The sequence below is a fragment of the Hyperolius riggenbachi genome, chromosome 12, assembly GCF_040937935.1.
Source record: "Hyperolius riggenbachi isolate aHypRig1 chromosome 12, aHypRig1.pri, whole genome shotgun sequence".
In the NCBI taxonomy this organism is placed as follows: domain Eukaryota; kingdom Metazoa; phylum Chordata; class Amphibia; order Anura; family Hyperoliidae; genus Hyperolius; species Hyperolius riggenbachi.
In genome coordinates this window covers 243120890-243146804 of record NC_090657.1, presented here as the reverse complement: position 1 = coordinate 243146804, position 25915 = coordinate 243120890, and the positions used below count along the sequence as shown (strand labels likewise).

Below are 25915 nucleotides of genomic sequence, written 5' to 3'. Positions count from 1 at the left end.
ATATATATATAAATTAATTAAAGTTGACCATACATTGGTTAGATTTTTAACAAATAGAACTTCAGATGTATTATAACTTATGTGTTCCACTCGGCACAGGCACAGATTTACAATAAATTTCACTCTTGAAACTATTTGAAATTTATTGAAAAAAACTGACATTTTTTGCCTATAGATCAAAAGCAACTCAATGGGTCATGGTTCGGCTGCAGCACCAGAGATGTAGATTTTGATAGGATATGGTTATGCGTGCTTTGGAAGTAATACAATGGCCCTGGTACATTGGTAACCCGTGATTCTCCTCTAATGTGATCAGCTTTCTTTCTATGGGTTGGTCGACAGAAGGTGAAACACATACAGATATTTATAGGATTCAAAGGCAGACCGATATTGCTAAATCGTTGTTTTGGTGTGCAAACACATGTCTTTCAATGGCTGAGGGGGACAAGGGTTGAAAATATGGCTATATATGTGGGGGAAATTGGTCATATTTGGTTAAATTAATGGGAAAAGTAAACTACTAAAACTTGTGTGAAGTGGGGTACATGATGGTGTTTTGAAATTGAGCTTGAGAAATGGATAACCTTATATTGTTGACAAGTCTATATTTATGTAACGGGGGTATTACTTACTGTTTGAAAATAGAAAAGAGTGTTCTATATTATCGTTTGAACATTATTGTAACAGAGATTTGATTCCTCTTGGTTCTTGTCCAGGCATGAAACGCCGATGAGGCGGAGTGAGGCAGGTTACTCATGATGAAGTAGTGTTGTGGTCAGCACCACACCTTGCTTTTGGCGGGGTGGGGGGGAACCGAGTTGGAGTGATTAGCAGCCAAGAAGAGGGAGCAGAAGGCACAGCTTCACGTTGGGGGTTCAGAACCACCGTCCCTTACCTTTTGCTCCCCAAACCACGCTTCTGCTCCAGCTATTTGTAAAGTGTTCTAAAGCTACATTAGAAGCAAGCGTGGAAGGAAGCAATGACTCATCTCCTTTTTATGCTCCGGCGTGCGTTCCACCCTTGTGTCACTTTCTGCAATGCTTCCCACTGTATTTTAATGCGCATAATTGTAGGAAGTAACTCTTGATGGAATGCACACTGGAGTGGAAAAAGGAGGTGAGTCATTGCTTACCTTTCAGCTTAATTCTAACTTACCTACTGAACGTGAACGCTGGGAAAACAGCTGGAGGTGAAGCACGATCTAGTGCGCCCAAGGTGAGGGGTGTTATGGGCCCCCCACCCGCCTCCACGCCGCTGTGCACGTTTCACCACCTTCCTGGCTGCTACCCATTCCAGTGTGCAGAGTGGTGGGCAAGTAATTTTCAACTCGATCTCACATTACTGGGTTTCACCTCCCGAGTAATGTGTGTTTCAGCAGCAGAAAGGGTTAGAGAAAACCTGTAAGGAAAAAAAAAAGGTCCCCTGGGGGGTACTCACCTCCGACGGGGGAAGCCTCTGGACCCTATTGAGGCTTCCCCCATCCTCCTGTGTCCCATGGCGGTCTTGCTGCAGCCCACGGAAAGCACAGGTGACAATTTGTCTGCCTGTGCAATACTTAGCTTGCCTGGCTACAGCGGGGGCGCTGCTGCAGTTCTCCGCACGGAGATAGGCGAAAATAACCAATCTCTGTTGGTTCCGCTATACTGGGAAGGCGCAAGAGAATTGTGCCAGCATAGTAGAGTGGCCCGACAGAAAACGGCTGTTTTCGCCTATCTCGGAGCGGAGAGTGAATCCTGCGCCTGCGCCAGGATGTTAAATATTTACATTGCTGCCACTCCGGGAGGTTTTTAGCCACCGTCGTGGGATTGAGGAGGACAGGGGAAGCCTCAATAGTATCCTGAGGCGTCACTAACCAGAGGAGTATGCCCAGGGAAGGTTTTTTCATTACATTTTTTCTTTCAAAATTACTCACCTCTGTTCAAAATGATACGTACATCCACTCGTCACTTCCTGCAAAGCCGGCCATTGTACAGTGTGGGGAAATGCAGGAAGTGACAAGTGGTGGTACACATTGTTTGTAACACAGAATAAAGAGACAAGTAATTATTTTCCTGACTGATGATGACATACACCGTGTGCATAAAGCTGGTGGGGATAGTGGACAGGAGGACCCAGGTGAGTTGGGGCCCTACACACCTCCCCACCGCTGGGCACACTAACCTCCTTCCTGGTGTGTGTGTGTGTGTGTGTGTGTGTGTGTGTGTGTGTGTGTGTGTGTGTGTGTGTGTGTGTGTGTGTGTGTGTGTGTATACACACACACATACATACACACACACACACACACACACACACACACACACACACACATATATACATACACACACCAACCAATCACGTATACAGACAAATCGTATAAAACATCTTGAATGGTTTTTATTCAATAATTAAACACAAAAAAAGAACAGTTCAATAAAGAATACTTGAAAAATGTATAATTGAAAGAATAAAAAAATAAACAAATCAAATGACATAGTCAAGTCCATGTTGCAGAATTCACAAAGGAACATTTATTTACAAAGCCTTATTATGAGCTGGAGCCAAATCTAGATTGCATTTGGTGTATCATCTCCTGTGTATCAGGCCTGGGGACAGATGCAATGTTTTGTGGCAAGGTTGAAGTACTGGATACCCATGAAGTCAACAAAGTGCCTTGGCAAACTTTTAGAGTGTCTTCCAAAATTGGACCAATGAACGTGTATAGTTTGGGATCGTATACTTTGCGTGTAACCCATTTTTTTTTTCCTTTTGGTGCAACGAATCTGTATCTTTTGCTTCCACGAGGAGCACTTTTTCGGTGCTCTTTTTTAACAACCGCCTGCTTTCTCCCCACATTGTGGTTGTTTGATAATGCAGCAAGCATTGTTCGAGCTTGCATTGAATCCATTCCATAGTGTATTCGTTTTGTTCTATATTTGAGAACATTACTATGGAAGACTTCAAGAGGCCCAGTATGGCAAAACCAGATCAAGTTTTTCAGATCAGCCAAAATTTGTCGATGTTTGACAATTTCTTCAAGTCGGTTGAAAGAAGAACTGTTTACGTGGAGCCAGATTCCACGATTGTGTTCGGTGTCGGTTATAGGATCATGTTCACATTTCTCAAGATTGCCATTTTCAATCCACTCATGCTCGTCAACTACATGATGTAAAACTGACAACCAAAGTTTTTCCAATTTCTCTTCGTTATTTTCACATTGTTGAACTGACCACCAGAAGTGGTTGTATATTTTGTCAATCCAAGGAATCAAACTTTCGTTCACCTTTTTTTTTGAAGCTGTTCTAATTTTTTTACTGATGTTCTTAGCGTAATGCCATACATCAAATTGATGTATGATGTGTCCATATTTCTCACGCATCACTTTTCGTATTCCTGGATGTTTATCCGATGCAAACAGCATAATTTTTAAACCCTCCGAGATAATCCTACTCATGCAAATATCAAACCCTAATTTTTCCATAGCTACAGATGATGAACATTGAGTAGACTGTACTACTTCAAAATCAATGATTTTACGTGTCACTATATCCATTACACTGTATATACAATATTTTGCGCTGTGTCCAGGGCTGTCACATTGCCCGTCTCCAGCTAGTGTGATATGGTGTACACTTGCTTCTTGTATATTCTTTTTTCTTTCTTTCTCCCATGCTAAATTAATTGCGGGAAAGCAAAATTTTTTTTGATAGTTGAAAAAAGTTTTTTCACAGATTTGCGAAACTCCTAAAAGTTTGAATAAGTGATACGTTTTTGAAAAATTTGCTCCGCTGCAAACAATTCCTGCAGCTAAAAGTATATTTCCAGAATAATGACGTTTTATTTTGGGTTGGGACTCAAAAATTTTAAATCTATGTCCTTCCTCACAAACTCCTCTAATAATCACTGCTGATCCTCTTAGTTGTTTATTTATTTTGACAATTTTTTGGTGACATGTTGGTGATTGTTGACATTGGACTTTACTGATCAATTCGTCTAAGCAGGATTCGAACACTAAGAATTTTCTCATTTTTGAAACATTTGTTATAAATTCTGGATTATCTTCATCAATGGTTGAAAGTAGACTATCCATGAATTCTGGCCGTAGGGTGACATCGGATGGATCTTCTGTGATAGTGGATGGGAAGTATTCTTCATCACTATTTGGTAGATTTTCTTCTGGGGATGTAGATTTGTCAAATTCTTCAGATATATTTGTCTGTTCTTGAAATTGATGTTTATTTTGACGAGTAGTATCTTCTCCCTCATTCGTTGATCTTTTCCTTTTTTTTAAATTGCTGTTTTCACCTTCTATCGGATTATCAGAAAGTAATTCTATTACTGAGGGTAGATATTGCGAACCTGTAGCCTCTTCTTGATTTTTTTGTGGTGTGGATTCAACCTGCTGATTTGATTGTTCAGAAGTCTGTGAAAAGTTGAGATCAGAACACACTGAAATTGTTGAAAAATCAGAGAAGTTGAAATCTTCCGTTTGGGTGGATACGTCAGTTGTGATAACGTCTGTTTGGCTTGATGCATCAACAGTGCGGAAGACAATTTTTGCAGTGGGTGTAGTGTTTCCACAATGGGTGCATGTATTAGAAGATCCACCTTTTTTTTGGGCTTTCTTTTTTTTTCTTTTGAAGTTCAGAACAAAGTCTTCATCGATGTAGATGTTATTATGTGCTGTAGGAAATATGGTTGGTATGGAGCCCTTTTGAAGTACTTTTTGTTTGGAAGTGGTTTTATAGCACTGAGGTTCAAAGTGTGCTGAACAAATTCTGAAGACATCTGTATCTTTTCCATCTAGGATTTTCTGTGCAACACCCTCTAAATCATTAAATTGTTGGCCGGTTTTCATTAACCATATTTTAATATTTTCGATGCTTTTTGGGAAAACATGATAGATAAATGTTTCATCTGAGTCTGGGTTCACTCTTCTATTTGGACAACTCTCAATCACACAGTACGGCATTGTTCTGAAATGAAAAAAAAAAAAAAAGTTAGCATACTAATTTACAACATTATAATCATGTTATGGATAAAAATTGTCCATGTGTTACATAAATGCATGACAAACGGGCACAACTAATTTATATTGAGAGGCAGGAGGATGCATGTACTGTTGTATGGAGAGGGAAAGAGACAGGAGGATGCATGTACTGTCCTGTGGAGAGAGGAGGAGAGGCAGGAGGATGCATGTACTGTCCTGTGGAGAGAAGAGGAGAGGCAGCATGTACTGTCCTATGGAGAGAGGAGGAGAGGCAGGAGGCTGCATGCACTGTGCTATGGAGAGGGGAGGAGGCAGGAGGCTGCATGTACTGTCCTATGGAGAGGGGAGGAGAGGCAGGAGGCTGCATGTACTGTGCTATGGAGAGGGGAGGAGAGGCAGGAGGATGCATGTACTGTCCTATGGAGAGAGGAGGAGAGGCAGGAGGATGCATGTACTGTCCTAAGGAGAGGGGAGGAGAGGCAGGAGGATGCATGTACTGTCCTGTGGAGAGAAGAGGAGAGGCAGCATGTACTGTCCTGTGGAGAGAAGAGGAGAGGCAGGAGGCTGCATGTACTGTCCTATGGAGAGGGGAGGAGAGGCAGGAGGCTGCATGTACTGTCCTATGGAGAGAGGAGGAGAGGCAGGAGGATGCATGTACTGTCCTATGGAGAGGGGAGGAGGCAGGAGGCTGCATGTACTGTCCTATGGAGAGGGGAGGAGAGGCAGGAGGCTGCATGTACTGTCCTATGGAGAGGGGAGGAGAGGCAGGAGGATGCATGTACTGTCCTATGGAGAGAGGAGGAGAGGCAGGAGGATGCATGTACTGTCCTATGGAGAGAGGAGGAGAGGCAGGAGGAGGCATGTACTGTCCTGTGGAGAGAAGAGGAGAGGCAGGAGGAGGCATGTACTGTTGTATGGAGAGGGAAAGAGGCAGGAGGATGCATGTACTGTCCTATGGTGAGGAGAGACAGGAGGCTGCATGTACTGTCCTATGGAGAGGGGAGGAGAGGCAGGAGGCTGCATGTACTGTGCTATGGAGAGGGGAGGAGAGGCAGGAGGCTGCATGTACTGTACTATGGAGAGGAGAGGCAGGAGGCTGCATGTACTGTCCTATGGAGAGAGGAGGAGAGGCAGGAGGATGCATGTACTGTCCTATGGAGAGAGGAGGAGAGGCAGGAGGATGCATGTACTGTCCTGTGGAGAGAAGAGGAGAGGCAGGAGGCTGCATGTACTGTCCTATGGAGAGGGGAGGAGAGGCAGGAGGCTGCATGTACTGTGCTATGGAGAGGGGAGGAGAGGCAGGAGGCTGCATGTACTGTCCTGTGGAGAGGGGAGGAGAGGCAGGAGGATGCATGTACTGTACTATGGAGAGGGGAGGAGAGGCAGGAGGCTGCATGTACTGTGCTATGGAGAGGGGAGGAGAGGCAGGAGGAGGCATGTACTGTTGTATGGAGAGGGAAAGAGGCAGGAGGATGCATGTACTGTCCTAAGGAGAGGGGAGGAGAGGCAGGAGTATGCATGTACTGTCCTGTGGAGAGAAGAGGAGAGGCAGCATGTACTGTCCTATGGAGAGGGGAGGAGAGGCAGGAGGCTGCATGTACTGTGCTATGGAGAGGGGAGGAGGCAGGAGGCTGCATGTACTGTCCTATGGAGAGGGGAGGAGAGGCAGGAGGCTGCATGTACTGTGCTATGGAGAGGGGAGGAGAGGCAGGAGGAGGCATGTACTGTTGTATGGAGAGGGAAAGAGGCAGGAGGATGCATGTACTGTCCTAAGGAGAGGGGAGGAGAGGCAGGAGTATGCATGTACTGTCCTGTGGAGAGAAGAGGAGAGGCAGCATGTACTGTCCTATGGAGAGGGGAGGAGAGGCAGGAGGCTGCATGTACTGTGCTATGGAGAGGGGAGGAGGCAGGAGGCTGCATGTACTGTCCTATGGAGAGGGGAGGAGAGGCAGGAGGCTGCATGTACTGTGCTATGGAGAGGGGAGGAGAGGCAGGAGGATGCATGTACTGTCCTATGGAGAGAGGAGGAGAGGCAGGAGGATGCATGTACTGTCCTATGGAGAGAGGAGGAGAGGCAGGAGGATGCATGTACTGTCCTATGGAGAGAGGAGGAGAGGCAGGAGGATGCATGTACTGTCCTATGGAGAGGGGAGGAGAGGCAGGAGGATGCATGTACTGTCGTATGGTGAGGGAAAGAGACAGGAGGATGCATGTACTGTCGTATGGAGAGGGAAAGAGACAGGAGGATGCATGTACTGTTCTATGGAGAGTGAAAGATAGGCCAGCATATAATGACCACAGGACAGGTTAGCCAGCATTATGGGGCCACGGGACAGGTTAGCCGTTGTATAGGGGGCACAGGACAGGTTAGCCGTTGTATAGGGGGCACAGGACAGGTTAGACGTTGTATAGGGGGCACGGGACAGGTTAGCCGTTGTATAGGGGGCACGGGACAGGTTAGCCATTGTATAGGGGGCACAGGACAGGTTAGACGTTGTATAGGGGGCACGGGACAGGTTAGCCGTTGTATAGGGGGCACGGGACAGGTTAGCCGTTGTATAGGGGGCACGGGACAGGTTAGCCATTGTATAGGGGGCACAGGACAGGTTAGACGTTGTATAGGGGGCACGGGACAGGTTAGCCGTTGTATAGGGGGCACGGGACAGGTTAGCCGTTGTATAGGGGGCACAGGACAGGATAGCCAGCCTATAGGGGGCACAGAACATGTTAGGCAGCGTATAGGGGCCAAAGGAGAGGTTAGCCAACGTATAGGGGCCAAAGGAGAGGTTAGCCAACGTATAGGGGCCAAAGGAGAGGTTAGCCAGCGTATAGGGGCCAAAGGAGAGTTTACCTAGCGTTATGGGTCCACAGAACAGTTTTGCGAGCATTATGGGGCCATAGGTCAGGTTAGGCAGCGTACTAGGGCCATAGGTCAGGTTAGGCAGCGTACTAGGGCCATAGGTCAGGTTAGGCAGCGTACTAGGGCCATAGGTCAGGTTAGGCAGCGTACTAGGGCCATAGGTCAGGTTAGGCAGCGTACTAGGGCCATAGGTCAGGTTAGGCAGCGTACTAGGGCCATAGAGAAGGATAGCCAGGGTATAGGGGCCACAGGACTGTTTAGCCAAGATATATATCTCTCTATATATATGGATGGATGGATGGATGGATGAATAGAGAGAGAGAGGTATAGGTTGATATACAGTATCTCAACACAAAAAAAAAATCTATACACAAGCAAGCTGCAAACAGACCTCGGTTTGAACAGTAAGAGATTGAATCTCAAGAGGTCATTAGTTTGTTTACCTTGTTTCTCCCAGCGTCTCTGATGCAGCATGGCAGACTGTTATCCGAGCCTGCAGACTGGAGCCCTCTGCCTGTGTCAGGAATCACGCAGAAAGCCCCAGCAGCTCCTTCCAAAGCCAGCTCTCTTCCTGGTCTGCAGCCTCAAAGCCAGATAGAGCAGAGACTTCCTGTAACTCACGGGAGCGAGCATAGAGGGGCGTGGAGGGGGCGTGGAGGGAAGGCCTGCCTAACAGCTAAACAACAATGAAGAGTCAGCCCCTTCCAGAGACGGCACGACAAGTACCGACTGTTCAGAGATAAGATGATTTATTACACTGACTCTGCAGCTACAAAGGGCTGCAGTAAGCCAGATCACATTAGATTTGCTTTAGGATCCTGTAGCACAGAAGAAATACAGCCGAAATAATTGTTACAGAGTCTCTTTAAGCAATAAGATCACAGCTGAAACGCTGTATTCCCCTAGCAGAATGAGGCATGTATACCCCCCAAATCCATGGGGCAAAATTTGGGGCTCCTTCCTGGTAGAGGCAGAGCTTAGCACTCTAGCTCTGCCTCTACTGGCTTCAAGCTCCGCCTCTCCCTGCCCCTCTCAGTCTTCTTTCATTGAGAGGGGCGGGGAGAGGCGGAGATCGCCGGAGATTGATGCGAATGGAGGCAGATCCACAGCGCAAAGCTCTGCCTCCCCCGGGCAGCAAAATCCGTGACCTGGAAAGTCATGAATTTTTCCCCGGGGTTTTGGGGTATAAATACCTTGTTCTGCCACCGGAAAGCAGTGTTTCAGCTATGGCCGTATTGCTTAAGAAAACTGGCAAGTAAAAGAGGTATTTTTTAAGGCTTCAGACTCTCTTTAACAATTCCTTCCTGGAACCCAAGGGAACAACACTAACCGTGTACATTCAGGACTGTATGGTCTGTGGCCAGGTATAAAATGTACAGTATCAGACTCGCTGCCAAGTAACTAAGAATCTTAAAGTAGGAAATCACTCGTCCAGGACTGGTTTTCTATCAATTCTGCACATATACAATTCCAAAAGTAAAAGTAATCTGTTGGCAAATAAAATGTTTTTCCTGTTAGGGAAATCGTGGTGCCAACAGAGAGTGCAGACAGTGCACGTCTGCAGGAAGTCACAAAGCTCATTGCTTTTCTTGTAAAACAAAAACAGGAGGAACCGAGAGTCCCAATGGTGCAGTATGTACTGATAAATTGGCAAATTACTGAGGATATGAAGATATACTCACAAACGTGAGTCGCCTCCAAGCTGGGCCGGGCCAAGGCAGGGGCGAGAGAGGCTCCAGCCTCAGGGCGCAGTGTAGGAGGGGGTGCAGGGCTGAGGCAGAGGCGAGAGAGGCTCCAGCCTTAGGGCGCAGTGTAGGAGGGGGTGCAGGGCCGGGTCGAGGCAGGGGTGAGAGAGGCTCCAGCCTCAGAGCGCAGTATAAGAGGGGGCACACCTCACTCAGATATCATTCCCCTATTGTGTTTGAAGCAGGGAGAAATTAGAAAAGGGGACACGTGGCAGTGACAGCAAGCCAGATAACTAGAGATGAAGGTGTTGGGGGCCCTGGGGCACCTCTTAGTCTAATAGCAATTAGTGTGTGACAGCGGGGTAGGAGGGATGGAGGAGGTGCCTCTTAGTGTAATAGCAATCAGTGTGTGACGGCTGGGGTGGGAGGGATGGGAGGGGCATCTTAGTGTAATAGCAATCAGTGTGTGACGGCTGGGGTGGGAGGGATGGGGAGGGGCCTCTTAGTGTAATAGCAATCAGTGTGTGACGGCTGGGGTGGGAGGGATGGGGAGGGGCCTCTTAGTGTAATAGCAATCAGTGTGTGATGGCTGGGGTGAGAGGGATGGGGAGGGGCCTCTTAGTGTAATAGCAATCAGTGTGTGACGGCTGGGGTGGGAGGGATGGAGGGGCCTCTTAGTGTAATAGCAATCAGTGTGTGACGGCTGGGGTGGGAGGGATGGAGGGGCCTCTTAGTGTAATAGCAATCAGTGTGTGATGGCTGTGGTGGGAGGGATGGAGGAGGGGCCTCTTAGTGTAATAGCAATCAGTGTGTGATGGCTGGGGTGGGATGGGGGAGGGGCCTCTTAGTGTAATAGCAATCAGTGTGTGACGGCTGGGGTGGGAGGGATGGAGGAGGGGCCTCTTAGTGTAATAGCAATCAGTGTGTGACGGCTGGGGTGGGAGGGATGGATGGGCCTCTTAGTGTAATAGCAATCAGTGTGTGACGGCTGGGGTGGGAGGGATGGAGGAGGGGCCTCTTAGTGTAATAGCAATCAGTGTGTGACGGCTGGGGTGGGAGGGATGGAGGAGGGGCCTCTTAGTGTAATAGCAATCAGTGTGTGATGGCTGGGGTGGGAGGGATGGAGGGGCCTCTTAGTGTAATAGCAATCAGTGTGTGACAGCTGGGGTGGGAGGGATGGAGGAGGGGCCTCTTAGTGTAATAGCAATCAGTGTGTGACGGCTGGGGTGGGAGGGATGGAGGGGCCTCTTAGTGTAATAGCAATCAGTGTGTGACGGCTGGGGTGGGAGGGATGGAGGAGGGGCCTCTTAGTGTAATAGCAATCAGTGTGTGACGGCTGGGGTGGGAGGAATGGAGGGGCCTCTTAGTGTAATAGCAATCAGTGTGTGACGGCTGGGGTGGGAGGGATGGAGGGGCCTCTTAGTGTAATAGCAATCAGTGTGTGACGGCTGGGGTGGGAGGGATGGAGGAGGGGCCTCTTAGTGTAATAGCAATCAGTGTGTGATGGCTGGGGTGGGAGGGATGGGGAGGGGCCTCTTAGTGTAATAGAAATCAGTGTGTGACGGCTGGGGTGGGAGAGATGGAGGGGCCTCTTAGTGTAATAGCAATCAGTGTGTGACGGCTGGGGTGGGAGGGATGGAGGAGGGGCCTCTTAGTGTAATAGCAATCAGTGTGTGACGGCTGGGGTGGGAGGGATGGAGGAGGGGCCTCTTAGTGTAATAGCAATCAGTGTGTGATGGCTGGGGTGGGAGGAATGGGAGGAGGAGCCTCTTAGTGTAATAGCAATCAGTGTGTGATGGCTGGGGTGGGAGGGATGGGGAGGGGTCTCTTAGTGTAATAGCAATCAGTGTGTGACGGCTGGGGTGGGAGGGATGGAGGGGCCTCTTAGTGTAATAGCAATCAGTGTGTGACGGCTGGGGTGGAAGTGATGGAGGAGGGGCCTCTTAGTGTAAAAGCAATCAGTGTGTGACGGCTGGGGTGGGAGGGATGGAGGAGGGGCCTCTTACTGTAATAGCAATCAGTGTGTGACGGCTGGGGTGGGAGGGATGGGGGAGGGGCCCCTTAGTGTAATAGCAATCAGTGTGTGACAGCTGGGGTGGGAGGGATGGGAGGGGCCTCTTAGTGTAATAGCAATCAGTGTGTGATGGCTGGGGTGGGAGGGATAAGGGAGGGGCCTCTTCGTGTAACAGCAATCAGTGTGTGATGGCTGGGGTGGGAGGGATGGAGGGGCCTCTTAGTGTAATAGCAATCAGTGTGTGACGGCTGGGGTGGGAGGGATGGGGGAGGGGTCTCTTAGTGTAATAGCAATCAGTGTGTGACGGCTGGGGTGGGAGTGATGGAGGAGGGGCCTCTTAGTGTAATAGCAATCAGTGTGTGACGGCTGGGGTGGGAGGGATGGAGGAGGGGCCTCTTACTGTAATAGCAATCAGTGTGTGACAGCTGGGGTGGGAGGGATGGAGGAGGTGCCTCTTAGTGTAATAGCAATCAGTGTGTGACGGCTGGGGTGGGAGGGATGGGAGGGGCCTCTTAGTGTAATAGCAATCAGTGTGTGATGGCTGGGGTGGGAGGGATAAGGGAGGGGCCTCTTAGTGTAACAGCAATCAGTGTGTGATGGCTGGGGTGGGGGGGATGGAGGGGCCTCTTAGTGTAATAGCGATTAGTGTGTGACGGCTGGGGTGGGAGGGATGGAGGAGGGGCCTCTTAGTGTAATAGCAATCAGTGTGTGATGGCTGGGGTGGGAGTGATGGAGGAGGGGCCTCTTAGTGTAATAGCAATCAGTGTGTGACGGCTGGGGTGGGAGGGATGGAGGAGGGGCCTCTTACTGTAATAGCAATCAGTGTGTGACAGCTGGGGTGGGAGGGATGGAGGAGGTGCCTCTTAGTGTAATAGCAATCAGTGTGTGACGGCTGGGGAGGGAGGGATGGGAGGGGCCTCTTAGTGTAATAGCAATCAGTGTGTGATGGCTGGGGTGGGAGGGATAAGGGAGGGGCCTCTTAGTGTAACAGCAATCAGTGTGTGATGGCTGGGGTGGGGGGGATGGAGGGGCCTCTTAGTGTAATAGCAATCAGTGTGTGACGGCTGGGGTGGGAGGGATGAGGAAGGGGCCTCTTAGTGTAATAGCGATTAGTGTGTGACGGCTGGGGTGGGAGGGATGGGGGAGGGGCCTCTTAGTGTAATAGCAATCAGTGTGTGACGGCTGGGGTGGGAGGGATGGAGGAGGGGCCTCTTAGTGTAATAGCAATCAGTGTGTGATGGCTGGGGTGGGAGGGATAAGGGAGGGGCCTCTTAGTGTAATAGCAATCAGTGTGTGATGGCTGGGGTGGGAGGGATGGAGGAGGGGCCTCTTAGTGTAATAGCAATCAGTGTGTGATGGCTGGGGTGGGAGGGATGGAGGAGGGGCCTCTTAGTGTAATAGCAATCAGTGCATGACGGCTGGGGTGGGAGGGATGGAGGGGCCTCTTAGTGTAATAGCAATCAGTGTGTGACGGCTGGGGTGGGAGGGATGGAGGGGCCTCTTAGTGTAATAGCAATCAGTGTGTGACGGCTGGGGTGGGAGGGATGGGGAGGAGCCTCTTAGTGTAATAGCAATCAGTGTGTGACGGCTGGGGTGGGAGGGATGGGGAGGGGCCTCTTAGTGTAATAGCAATCAGTGTGTGACGGCTGGGGTGGGAGGGATGGAGGGGCCTCTTAGTGTAATAGCAATCAGTGTGTGACGGCTGGGGTGGGAGGGATGGAGGGGCCTCTTAGTGTAATAGCAATCAGTGTGTGACGGCCGGGGTGGGAGGGATGGAGGGGCCTCTTAGTGTAATAGCAATCAGTGTGTGACGGCTGGGGTGGGAGGGATGGAGGAGGGGCCTCTTAGTGTAATAGCAATCAGTGTGTGATGGCTGGGGTGGGAGGGATAAGGGAGGGGCCTCTTAGTGTAATAGCAATCAGTGTGTGATGGCTGGGGTGGGAGGGATGGAGGAGGGGCCTCTTAGTGTAATAGCAATCAGTGTGTGATGGCTGGGGTGGGAGGGATGGAGGAGGGGCCTCTTAGTGTAATAGCAATCAGTGCATGACGGCTGGGGTGGGAGGGATGGAGGGGCCTCTTAGTGTAATAGCAATCAGTGTGTGACGGCTGGGGGGGGAGGGATGGAGGGGCCTCTTAGTGTAATAGCAATCAGTGTGTGACGGCTGGGGTGGGAGGGATGGGGAGGAGCCTCTTAGTGTAATAGCAATCAGTGTGTGACGGCTGGGGTGGGAGGGATGGGGAGGGGCCTCTTAGTGTAATAGCAATCAGTGTGTGACGGCTGGGGTGGGAGGGATGGAGGAGGGGCCTCTTAGTGTAATAGCAATCAGTGTGTGACGGCTGGGGTGGGAGGGATGGGGAGGAGCCTCTTAGTGTAATAGCAATCAGTGTGTGACGGCTGGGGTGGGAGGGATGGGGAGGGGCCTCTTAGTGTAATAGCAATCAGTGTGTGACGGCTGGGAGGGGAGGGATGGAGGGGCCTCTTAGTGTAATAGCAATCAGTGTGTGACGGCTGGGGTGGGAGGGATGGGGAGGAGCCTCTTAGTGTAATAGCAATCAGTGTGTGACGGCTGGGGTGGGAGGGATGGGGAGGGGCCTCTTAGTGTAATAGCAATCAGTGTGTGACGGCTGGGGTGGGAGGGATGGAGGGGCCTCTTAGTGTAATAGCAATCAGTGTGTGACGGCTGGGGTGGGAGAGATGGAGGGGCCTCTTAGTGTAATAGCAATCAGTGTGTGACGGCTGGGGTGGGAGGGATGGAGGGGCCTCTTAGTGTAATAGCAATCAGTGTGTGACGGCTGGGGTGGGAGGGATGGGGAGGAGCCTCTTAGTGTAATAGCAATCAGTGTGTGACGGCTGGGGTGGGAGGGATGGGGAGGGGCCTCTTAGTGTAATAGCAATCAGTGTGTGACGGCTGGGGTGGGAGGGATGGAGGAGGGGCCTCTTAGTGTAATAGCAATCAGTGTGTGACGGCTGGGGTGGGAGGGATGGGGAGGAGCCTCTTAGTGTAATAGCAATCAGTGTGTGACGGCTGGGGTGGGAGGGATGGGGAGGGGCCTCTTAGTGTAATAGCAATCAGTGTGTGACGGCTGGGAGGGGAGGGATGGAGGGGCCTCTTAGTGTAATAGCAATCAGTGTGTGACGGCTGGGGTGGGAGGGATGGGGAGGAGCCTCTTAGTGTAATAGCAATCAGTGTGTGACGGCTGGGGTGGGAGGGATGGGGAGGAGCCTCTTAGTGTAATAGCAATCAGTGTGTGACGGCTGGGAGGGGAGGGATGGAGGGGCCTCTTAGTGTAATAGCAATCAGTGTGTGACGGCTGGGGTGGGAGGGATGGGGAGGAGCCTCTTAGTGTAATAGCAATCAGTGTGTGACGGCTGGGAGGGGAGGGATGGAGGGGCCTCTTAGTGTAATAGCAATCAGTGTGTGACGGCTGGGGTGGGAGGGATGGGGAGGAGCCTCTTAGTGTAATAGCAATCAGTGTGTGATGGCTGGGGTGGGAGGGATGGAGGAGCGCACTGTTAGTGTAATAGCAATCAGTGTGTGACGGCTGGGGTGGGAGGGATGGAGGAGGGGCCTCTTAGTGTAATAGCAATCAGTGTGTGACGGCTGGGGTGGGAGGGATGGAGGAGGGGCCTCTTAGTGTAATAGCAATCAGTGTGTGACGGCTGGGGTGGGAGGGATGGAGGGGCCTCTTAGTGTAATAGCAATCAGTGTGTGACGGCTGGGGTGGGAGGGATGGGGAGGAGCCTCTTAGTGTAATAGCAATCAGTGTGTGACGGCTGGGGTGGGAGAGATGGAGGGGCGCACTTTGGTGTCTCAGCCTTGCATGCTGGAGGACCTTGTCCCGGCTCTGCCTCCACAGCATCCACTGTACAGACAGGTGAGAATTATAAGCCTGTCCTTCGTCAGGTAAAATAGTCGCTCTCTATAGTAGGGAAGAAGACGAGGATACATCCCTCCAACAAGGGTGGATAACTGCAGCAATTCAGATCGACAGCACAGAGGCTCCAGGTAGAATAAAACCATTTCAAATGATAAAAAAGAGGTAGTGGTGGACCTACCCCAGGCAATCCGACAAAGGCTGTCAATTTTCAAAAGCAGTTCTTTATTGATAGAAAAACAGCCACAACACTTGTGATGTGTTTCACAGGCAAACCCACTTCCTCCGGCAAATTAAATGTGGAGCCCCTAGGAGGCATTGAGCCCCCAGCATAGGCAGCCAGAAACCCTCTCTCCCCCAAGTATAGGTAGCCTGATGTAGCCACCCCTCTCTTGTCATGTAAGATGATGAGAGTCACAGAGATGGGGACGTCTGAAGACTGCAGGTCCATGTTCCCAAACCCTCTCCTTAATCCCACCAACAGTTCATGTTTTTGTGGAAATCCACAGAGGTAGTTAATAAGCTCTGATGAAACTCTAATGACCCCATCTGTGAATGTTTGAAGTTTTCTGAAACATATTGGGTATATAAAAACGATTAAAGCCAGATAAAATAAAAGGAAGTGAGGTGGCTTACCTAATTGATGAAATCTTTATGTGAACAAAAGATTTTTATTAGCACAGGCAATGCGTTTTGTGGGTCTGAGCCAAATGGATAAGCTCCCTATGCTATATGGCTTTTATCCATTTGGCACGGTTATTGGCCTGATGAAGCCGGCTCAGACCTGCAAAACGCGTTGCCTGAGCTGATAAACATCTTTTGTTCACATAAAAATTTCCTCATTGAGCTAAGCCACCTCACTTCCTTTTATTTGATCTGGTTTTAATAGTTTTTATATACCACTGGGGCTCTTTTTCCACATAGTGTTACACACTGGGCTACCTCTATGCGGTGTATGTGCTATGCATGTTACAGGGCCAGAGTAAGAACACATACGACACTGGGCTACCTCTATGCGGTGTATGTGCTATGCATGTTACAGGGCCAGAGTTAGGACACACACGACACTGGGCTACCGCTACATGGTGTATGTGCTATGCATGTTACAGGGCCAGAGTTAGGACACATACGACACTGGGCTACCTCTATGCGGTGTATGTGCTATGCATGTTACAGGGCCAGAGTTAGGACACATACGACACTGGGCTACCGCTACATGGTGTATGTGCTATGCATGTTACAGGGCCAGAGTTAGGACACACACGACACTGGGCTACCGCTACATGGTGTATGTGCTATGCATGTTACAGGGCCAGAGTTAGGACACATACGACACTGGGCTACCTCTATGCGGTGTATGTGCTATGCATGTTACAGAGCCAGAGTTAGGACACACACGACACTGGGCTACCTCTAGGCGGTGTATGTGAGTACGCAAGAGACTTTATTCTTGTAATAAGGATCCCAGCTTTTAGCTTAGCTGTAGGGACAGCATTGATTGCTGCATGATTTTTGTGAATGGATTCGCATGGGGATTTGCATGAGTGTGCGGAAGTTCATTTTGACTTTGCTGTTTTGCTTGCCACACACCTTCCAGCACCTCCCTATTACACCTGCAAGTGTTTAAAGTGGACCCAAATTAAAAATACAAGATTTCAGAAATATAATCTCTTTTCTAAATTATAATAATAAATAGCAGCCTTTTTTCAGCTGCATGATGACAAATATAAAATATTTTACATTTATTGGATAAACCCCTCCCTTCCTTTCATATTGCTGGGACAGAATCCGGCAAACTGGTGGAGTAGATGGTGTCCAGCAAAGGAGGAATTGCTAATGGCTGCCACCTGTATAACCATATTTATGCAAAGAGGTGGGTGAAAATCATGCACTGAAATGCTCATAGGCCTGAAGGAGTGTTTATTTATCTTTGTATGTGTCAGAGTGCTGCAACTAAATATTTTGAATTAAAAAAATGTTTGGTTTGGGTCCGCTTTAAATGTCCTAGCTGGAGGTGAGGAGCGTGGATTTTGTGTGTTTTTTGTTTTGTTTTGTTTTTTCTTTATACAACCCTGACGCTTTCCTGTCCGATTTCACTCATGTTCTGCACAAGCCAGCTCAGGGTTTGTGGAGGATTTCCTGCACTGAAAGTTTCTGATTACTGGAAACGCTGGTCCATTGAAGAAATGGCCTTAAATAAACACTGCATGGCAGTATTTACATTCCAGCTTAGACAGTTCAATAAACCCGCTACTCTAGTCTCAACTGAAATATTATACTTGCTGCACTTTCACTGGTTTTCGTCATGTCAATTTCATGCAAAAGCTGTCATCATAGTCTGAGAAAGAATGCTGTTTAGTGGCTGGAAAGCGCAGGCTGGCTATATTAAGACTGGTGACAGAGGGATACCTATTGGTGAAGGGGTGCAGCAGCTGCAGGGAGACCCGGGGCTGTGAGGGGTCCTTACTTCTGTCCTGCCTCCCACTGGTACAGGCTCCTCCCCCTTCATAGCAAGTGTTGTTTGGCCACAATTGTCTGAAGACAGAGGGATAACTAACCATTGGCAAAGGGTGAGGGGTAAGGGAGTTCTGCAGCTGCAGGGGGAACCAGAGCTGTGAGGGTTAGTAGTCAGGGCCGGGCCGAGGCAGAGGGGAGAGAGGCTCTAGCCTCAGGGTGCAGTGTAGGAGGGGGGGCAGGGCTGAGGCAGAGGCAGGAGAGGCTCCAGCCTCAGGGCGCAGTGTAGGAAGGGGCACACAACTCACTGAGCTATCATTCCCCTATTGTGTTTGAAGCGGAGAGAAATAAGAAAATGGGATACATGTTAGTGACTGCAAGCCAGATAACTAGAGATAAAGGTGTTGGGGGCCCTGGGGTGCCTCTTAGTCTAATAGCAATCAGTGTATGACTGCTGGGGTGGGAGGGATGGAGGAGGGGCCTTTTAGTGTAATAGCAATCAGTGTGTGACGGCTGGGGTGGGAGGGATGGGAGGGGCATCTTAGTGTAATAGCAATCAGTGTGTGACGGCTGGGGTGGGAGGGATGGGGAGGGGCCTCTTAGTGTAATAGCAATCAGTGTGTGACGGCTGGGGTGGGAGGGATGGGGAGGGGCCTCTTAGTGTAATAGCAATCAGTGTGTGACGGCTGGGGTGGGAGGGATGGGGAGGGGCCTCTTAGTGTAATAGCAATCAGTGTGTGACGGCTGGGGTGGGAGGGATGGGGAGGGGCCTCTTAGTGTAATAGCAATCAGTGTGTGACGGCTGGGGTGGGAGGGATGGGAGGGGCATCTTAGTGTAATAGTAATCAGTGTGTGATGGCTGGGGTGGGAGGGATGGAGGGGCCTCTTAGTGTAATAGCAATCAGTGTGTGACAGCTGGGGTGGAAGGGATGGAGGAGGGGCCTCTTAGTGTAATAGCAATCAGTGTGTGACGGCTGGGGTGGAAGGGATGAAGGGGCCTCTTAGTGTAATAGCAATCAGTGTGTGACGGCTGGGGTGGGAGGGATGGGGGAGGGGCCTCTTAGTGTAATTGCAATCAGTGTGTGACGGCTGGGGTGGGAGCGATGGGAGGGGCATCTTAGTGTAATAGCAATCAGTGTGTGACGGCTGGGGTGGGAGGGATGGAGGGGCCTCTTAGTGTAATAGCAATCAGTGTGTGACGGCTGGGGTGGGAGGGATGGAGGGGCCTCTTAGTGTAATAGCAATCAGTGTGTGACGGCTGGGGTGGGAGGGATGAGGGAGGGACCTCTTAGTGTAAAAGCAATCAGTGTGACAGCTGGGGTGGGAGGGATGGAGGGGTCTCTTAGTGTAATAGCAATCAGTGTGTGAAGGCTGGGGTGGGAGGGATGGGGGAGGAGCCTCTTACTGTAATAGCAATCAGTGTGTGACGGCTGGGGTGGGAGGGATGGAGGGGCCTCTTAGTGTAATAGCAATCAGTGTGTGATGGCTGGGGTGGGAGGGATGGGGAGGGGCCTCTTAGTGTAATAGCAATCAGTGTGTGACGGCTGGGGTGGGAGGGATGGAGGAGCCTCTTAGTGTAATAGCAATCAGTGTGTGACAGCTGGGGTGGGAGGGATGGGGGGGCCTCTTAGTGTAATAGCAATCAGTGTGTGACGGCTGGGGTGGGAGGGAAGGGGGAGGGGCCTCTTAGTGTAATAGCAATCAGTGTGTGATGGCTGGGGTGAGAGGGATGGGGAGGGGCCTCTTAGTGTAATAGCAATCAGTGTGTGACAGCTGGGGTGGGAGGGATGGATAGGCCTCTTAGTGTAATAGCAATCAGTGTGTGACGGCTGGGGTGGGAGGGATGGAGGGGCCTCTTAGTGTAATAGTAATCAGTGTGTGACGGCTGGGGTGGGAGGGATGGAGGGGCCTCTTAGTGTAATAGTAATCAGTGTGTGACGGCTGGGGTGGGAGGGATGGGAGGAGACTTAGTGTAATAGCAATCAGTGTGTGACAGCTGGGGTGGGAGGGATGGGGAGGGGCCTCTTAGTCTAATAGCAATCAGTGTGTGACGGCTGGGGTGGGAGGGATGGGGGAGCCTCTTAGTGTAATAGCAATCAGTGTGTGACGGCTGGGGTGGCAGGGATGGGGAGGGACCTCTTAGTGTAATAGCAATCAGTGTGTGACGGCTGGGGTGGGAGGGATGGGGAGGGGCCTCTTAGTGTAATAGCAATCAGTGTGTGACGGCTGGGGTGGGAGGGATGGAGGGGCCTCTTAGTGTAATAGCAATCAGTGTGTGACGGCTGGGGTGGGAGGGATGGGGGAGGGGCCTCTTAGTGTAATAGCAATCAGTGTGTGACGGCTGGGGTGGGAGGGATGGGGAGGGGCCTCTTAGTGTAATAGCAATCAGTGTGTGATGGCTGGGGTGGGAGGGATGGAGGAGGGGCCTCTTAGTGTAATAGCAATCAGTGTGTGACGGCTGGGGTGGGAGGGATGGGGAGGGGCCTCTTAGTGTAATAGCAATCAGTGTGTGACGGCTGGGGTGGGAGGGATGGAGGGGCCTCTTAGTGTAATAGCAATCAGTGTGTGACGGCTGGGGTGGGAGGGATGGGGAGGGGCCTCTTAGTGTAATAGCAATTAGCGTGTGACGGCTGGGGTGGGAGGGATGGAGGAGCCTCTTAGTGTAATAGCAATCAGTGTGTGACTGCTGAGGTGGGAGGGATGGAGGAGGGGCCTCTTAGTGTAATAGCAATCAGTGTGTGACGGCTGGGGTGGGAGGGATGGGGGAGGGGTCTCTTAGTGTAATAGCAATCAGTGTGTGACGGCTGGGGTGGGAGGGATGGAGGAGAGGCCTCTTAGTGTAATAGCAATCAGTATGTGACAGCTGGGGTGGGAGGGATGGGGGAGGGGCCTCTTAGTGTAATAGCAATCAGTGTGTGACGGCTGGGGTGGGAGGGATGGAGGAGGGGCCTCTTAGTGTAATAGCAATCAGTGTGTGACGGCTGGGGTGGGAGGGATGGGAGGGGCCTCTTAGTGTAATAGCAATCAGTGTGAGACGGCTGGGGTGGGAGGGATGGGGGAGGGGCCTCTTAGTGTAATAGCAATCAGGGTGTGACGGCTGGGGTGGGAGGGATGGGGAGGGGCCTCTTAGTGTAATAGCAATCAGTGTGTGACGGCTGGGGTGGGAGGGATGGGGAGGTGCCTCTTAGTGTAATAGCAATCAGTGTGTGACGGCTGGGGTGGGAGGGATGGAGGAGCCTCTTAGTCTAATAGCAATCAGTGTGTGACGGCTGGGGTGGGAGGGATGGAGGGGCCTCTTAGTGTAATAGCAATCAGTGTGTGACGGCTGGGGTGGGAGGGATGGGGAGGGGCCTCTTAATGTAATAGCAATCAGTGTGTGATGGCTGGGGTGGGAGGGATGGGGGAGGGGCCTCTTAGTGTAATTGCAATCAGTGTGTGACGGCTGGGGTGGGAGGGATGGGGGAGGGGCCTCTTAGTGTAATAGCAATCAGTGTGTGACGGCTGGGCTGGGAGGGATGGAGGAGGGGCCTCTTAGTGTAATAGCATTCAGTGTGTGACGGCTGGGGTGGGAGGGATGGGAGGAGACTCTTAGTGTAATAGCAATCAGTGTGTGACAGCTGGGGTGGGAGGGATGGAGGAGGGGCCTCTTAGTGTAATAGCAATCAGTGTGTGATGGCTGGGGTGGGAGGGATGGAGGAGGGGCCTCTTAGTGTAATAGCAATCAGTGTGTGATGGCTGGGGTGGGAGGGATGGGGAGGGGCCTCTTAGTGTAATAGTAATCAGTGTGTGATGGCTGGGGTGGGAGGGATGGAGGAGGGGCCTCTTAGTGTAATAGCAATCAGTGTGTGATGGCTGGGGTGGGAGGGATGGGGAGGGGCCTCTTAGTGTAATAGTAATCAGTGTGTGATGGCTGGGGTGGGAGGGATGGAGGAGGGGCCTCTTAGTGTAATAGCAATCAGTGTGTGACAGCTGGGGTGGGAGGGATGGAGGGGCCTCTTAGTGTAATAGCAATCAGTGTGTGATGGCTGGGGTGGGAGGGATGAGGGAGGGGCCTCTTAGTGTAATAGCAATCAGTGTGTGATGGCTGGGGTGAGAGGGATGAGGGAGGGGCCTCTTAGTCTAATAGCAATCAGTGTGTGCAGGCTGGGGTGGAAGGGATGGAGGAGGGGCCTCTTAGTCTAATAGCAATCAGTGTGTGACGGCTGGGGTGGGAGGGATGGAGGAGGGGCCTCTTAGTGTAATAGCAATCAGTGTGTGATGGCTGGGGTGGGAGGGATGGGGAGGGGCCTCTTAGTGTAATAGTAATCAGTGTGTGATGGCTGGGGTGGGAGGGATGGGGAGGGGCCTCTTAGTGTAATAGCAATCAGTGTGTGACGGCTGGGGTGGGAGGGATGGAGGGGCCTCTTAGTGTAATAGCAATCAGTGTGTGATGGCTGGGGTGGGAGGGATGAGGGAGGGGCCTCTTAGTGTAATAGCAATCAGTGTGTGATGGCTGGGGTGAGAGGGATGAGGGAGGGGCCTCTTAGTCTAATAGCAATCAGTGTGTGCAGGCTGGGGTGGAAGGGATGGAGGAGGGGCCTCTTAGTGTAATAGCAATCAGTGTGTGACGGCTGGGGTGGGAGGGATGGAGGAGGGGCCTCTTAGTGTAATAGCAATCAGTGTGTGATGGCTGGGGTGGGAGGGATGGGGAGGAGCCTCTTAGTGTAATAGCAATCAGTGTGTGACGGCTGGGGTGGGAGGGATGGAGGGGCCTCTTAGTGTAATAGCAATCAGTGTGTGATGACTGGGGTGGGAGGGATGGGGGAGGGGCATCTTAGTCTAATAGCAATCAGTGTGTGACGGCTGGGGTGGGAGGGATGGGGAGGGGCCTCTTAGTGTAATAGCAATCAGTGTGTGATGGCTGGGGTGAGAGGGATGAGGGAGGGGCCTCTTAGTCTAATAGCAATCAGTGTGTGCAGGCTGGGGTGGAAGGGATGGAGGAGGGGCCTCTTAGTCTAATAGCAATCAGTGTGTGACAGCTGTGGTAGGAGAGATGGGGGATGCACTTTGGTGTCCCGGCTCTGGTAGTGATGAACATAATCAGCTACCGGTAATAGTTACATAGTTACATAGTTACATAGTTACATAGTTGTTTTGGTTGAAAAAAGACATACGTCCATCGAGTTCAACCAGTATAATACATAAATGTGATTTGTAAATTCACATTTTGTACCCACAATAACTAATCTTGTGTTCAGTGCAAAAAATACATTTCCCAATTAGTTACAATTTTGCACCTGGCCTATGATTGGTCAACACTCAGAATAAAAAATCCAAAATTCAGAATTTCATGGAATTTACTCAGAATTCTGCATAACGGCAATTCACAACGCATTATCGCATGAAGTAATGCAGAAAACTGCTGATTTTACCAAACATTGGGCTGGATTCACTAAACCGTGATAACTCATATCACGGCCGTTGTCGCACGCGTTTCGCGAATTTTGCCTCTGCAATGGTTAATTTTTGCCCAAATATTCGCGATTGCGCGCAAAAATTTGCAATCGTGCGCAAATGTGAAACTGCTTGTAAAAACGGCCGTGATATATAAGTTATCACGGTTTCGTGAATCAATCCCATTATGTGAAACGTCAATTCATCAAGGACGTTACTGCACGGCAAGCAGACATTTCTGACCAGTGAGGTAAGTGACTGATTTGTGCGGTAATTACCTCAACACATGTCAGTAAATTTCAATTCAAGTAGATTAAAACATGCGGTAAAGCCCAGAAACATGTGCAGTGACTACCGGCAGCTCTGCTGTGGCGGAAATGGTGACTGACCAAAGCAAAGAGCCAATAGAGGAACTTGCAGGAGAGGGAGGCTGTTCCTAATAGGCTCCAATATGTTCTAGGGAGAGAGGAGTTTCTCTACTCTCCAGGCAGTGGCACAAAAGAGATTTCCACTGCAGCCCTTCAGACGTTTAACCTTTTAGATTCCTGTTTGAAGATGCGGAGGAGCAAGTGGGGAAATAATCAGCCTGTCTTATGTTTCCTGGAAGTTCATCTAAACTCTGGCCATTATGTAAAATGTTAATAAAGACTAATAGACCGTTCCAGAGGGAGTAGAACAAACATGTACATCTAAAGGGATGCTAGGAATACCTTTTACTATTAAGTGGAAGAACACATGTACTGTATTTACTTGCGTATAAGCATAATTTTTCAGCACAAAAAATGTGCTGAAAAGTTACCCCCTCGGCTTATATGTGAGTCAGTGGAGCAGAGCGGATGGTGGAGCAGGTTTTGTTACTGGCAGAGCAGTGTAAGGATTGTGCACTAGTGATCCTGCTCTTACCAGCTGGCTCCCTGCTGTGTCCCCCATGCTCCCCATCCCCTGCAACATGGTGTGCAGAGTGCGCTGCTCATGACTACCTGTGTCCCCTGGCTTGTGGAGCGTAGCGTGCAAACAACGTGTCAGCGGTGCAATGATCAGGGATTCTTCCTGTGTGCCAATCACTGTGTCTCATATCTATGGCATCTTAAGTCGGGCTGTCTTGCAACGGGTTCACATCAGGCTACTGTGGAGAGGGCTTATACGTGAGTCAACCGGTTTTCCTGCTTTCTGGGGGAAACGTGGGTACCTCGGCATATATGCAAGGATATGGTAACAAAACAGAGACTCCACGCTGTTATTCTACTGTTACCGAACAAGTATTTGTGAATTGAAGCCATGATTTTGACTTCTACTGCACCCGTGAAAAAAATCTTTATGAATTGCCCAAAAAAAATACCGAATGCAGTGTTTTACCGACTTTTTTTTTTTTTTTATTAAACAGCCCTTTGTGAATTGTAGCCGATGACTTCCAAATTCTGATTCGGCATGTCAACTTCCGATGTGAGACTCAAAATTCGAAATTTTGATTGCTCAAATGTCCTTACTGCCAACTGTGATTCCCCCAATTCAAAGTGGCATACATTCGTAGGAAAACAAGGTAACTTTTGTATCAGCTAGAAATTATTGCAAAACAGTAGTTTCAGAATACTATTTATTTATTCAGAATCCGAATCCTATTTATTTCGCCAAGTGCGGCAGTTGCCACACCCGGAATTGCTTGTGGTACACATTGGCAGAGGGCATAGTGCAAGAACAACAACAAAAACATAAACTAGCATGTAGCAATACAAAAAATGCTTTGGGCAACAGATACAGGCATTGAAACATAGTAGTGCAAGTACATGTGCAATAATGAACAGACGTAGAACAGGTACGTAGCGGTTAGTTAATTAGTCCTGGGTGCAGAAACACATGGAATGAGGGATCGCCCCAGGTTGAGTACATACAGGCTATCTAGGCCTGGGTGAGAGTCATGCTATTTGGCTTTGCTGTGTGCAGGGCTCGAGTTCAGAAGGCGCACTGCTTGGAGGAAAAAGGAGTTCCTGTGTCTGGAGGTCTTGGTGGAAATAGCTCTGTAACGGTGGTCGGAGTGCATGCGGTTGAGTAAACGACCGCCAGGGTGGAGGGGGTCATGCGTGTTCCTATCAGCCCTTGTCCTCAGCCTGGAAGCGTGGAGGAGGTCCAGTGGTGGCAGGGGTGTGCCGATAATTCTTTCTGCAGCATTGATAACTCTTTGTAGTCTGTACTTGTCGCTTGTGGTGGTGCCGCCATACCAGACGATGATGGAAGAGCACAGGATAGACTCGATGGTGGCAGTGTAGAAGCTTGACATCAGTACCTGCGGCATGCCAAACTTCCTTAGTTGTCTTAGGAAGAACAGCCGTTGCTGGGCCTTCTTTTGGCATTTAGTGGTGTTCTCCCTCCATCTCAAGTCTTTGGTGATGGTAGTGCCCAGTTTGCCTTCTGTTTTGTACAGCATTTTTAGTAAGAGGTCTTTTTGGTCCTCTGTAGCCCCTTACACACTCCTAGGAGTTCTGGTTCACCATGAGCTTGCCGGGCAACCTGTAACTTTAGAAATGATTGGCATCTCTTTTGTCCCTCCTACATGGAATGAAGTGATGAAAACATGCAAAGTCCACTGTGTAAAAAATGTAACACAAAAAAGTTGGAACAGAGGCGTCCAG

The 25915-nt window shown here is 50.1% G+C and overlaps 1 protein-coding gene across 1 annotated transcript; it reads right to left on the bottom strand.

Annotated features, from left to right (window-relative positions):
• Window positions 1-2353: 2353 nt before the first annotated feature.
• Window positions 2354-8434, bottom strand: LOC137540780 (uncharacterized). The gene is made up of 2 exons (XM_068261931.1): window positions 8270-8434; window positions 2354-4952 (listed from the first exon to the last, which is right to left on the bottom strand). The coding sequence occupies exon 2, from the start codon at window positions 4946-4948 to the stop codon at window positions 2525-2527; it is 2424 nt and encodes an 807-aa protein (XP_068118032.1). The 5' UTR covers window positions 4949-4952; window positions 8270-8434; the 3' UTR covers window positions 2354-2524.
• Between the last annotated feature and the right edge of the window lie 17481 nt (window positions 8435-25915).

What these genes read in the sequence shown, in the direction of transcription:
- LOC137540780 (XM_068261931.1), bottom strand. Translation starts at nt 4,948, where the DNA reads ATGCCGTACTGTGTGATTGAGAGTTGTCCAAATAGAAGAGTGAACCCA.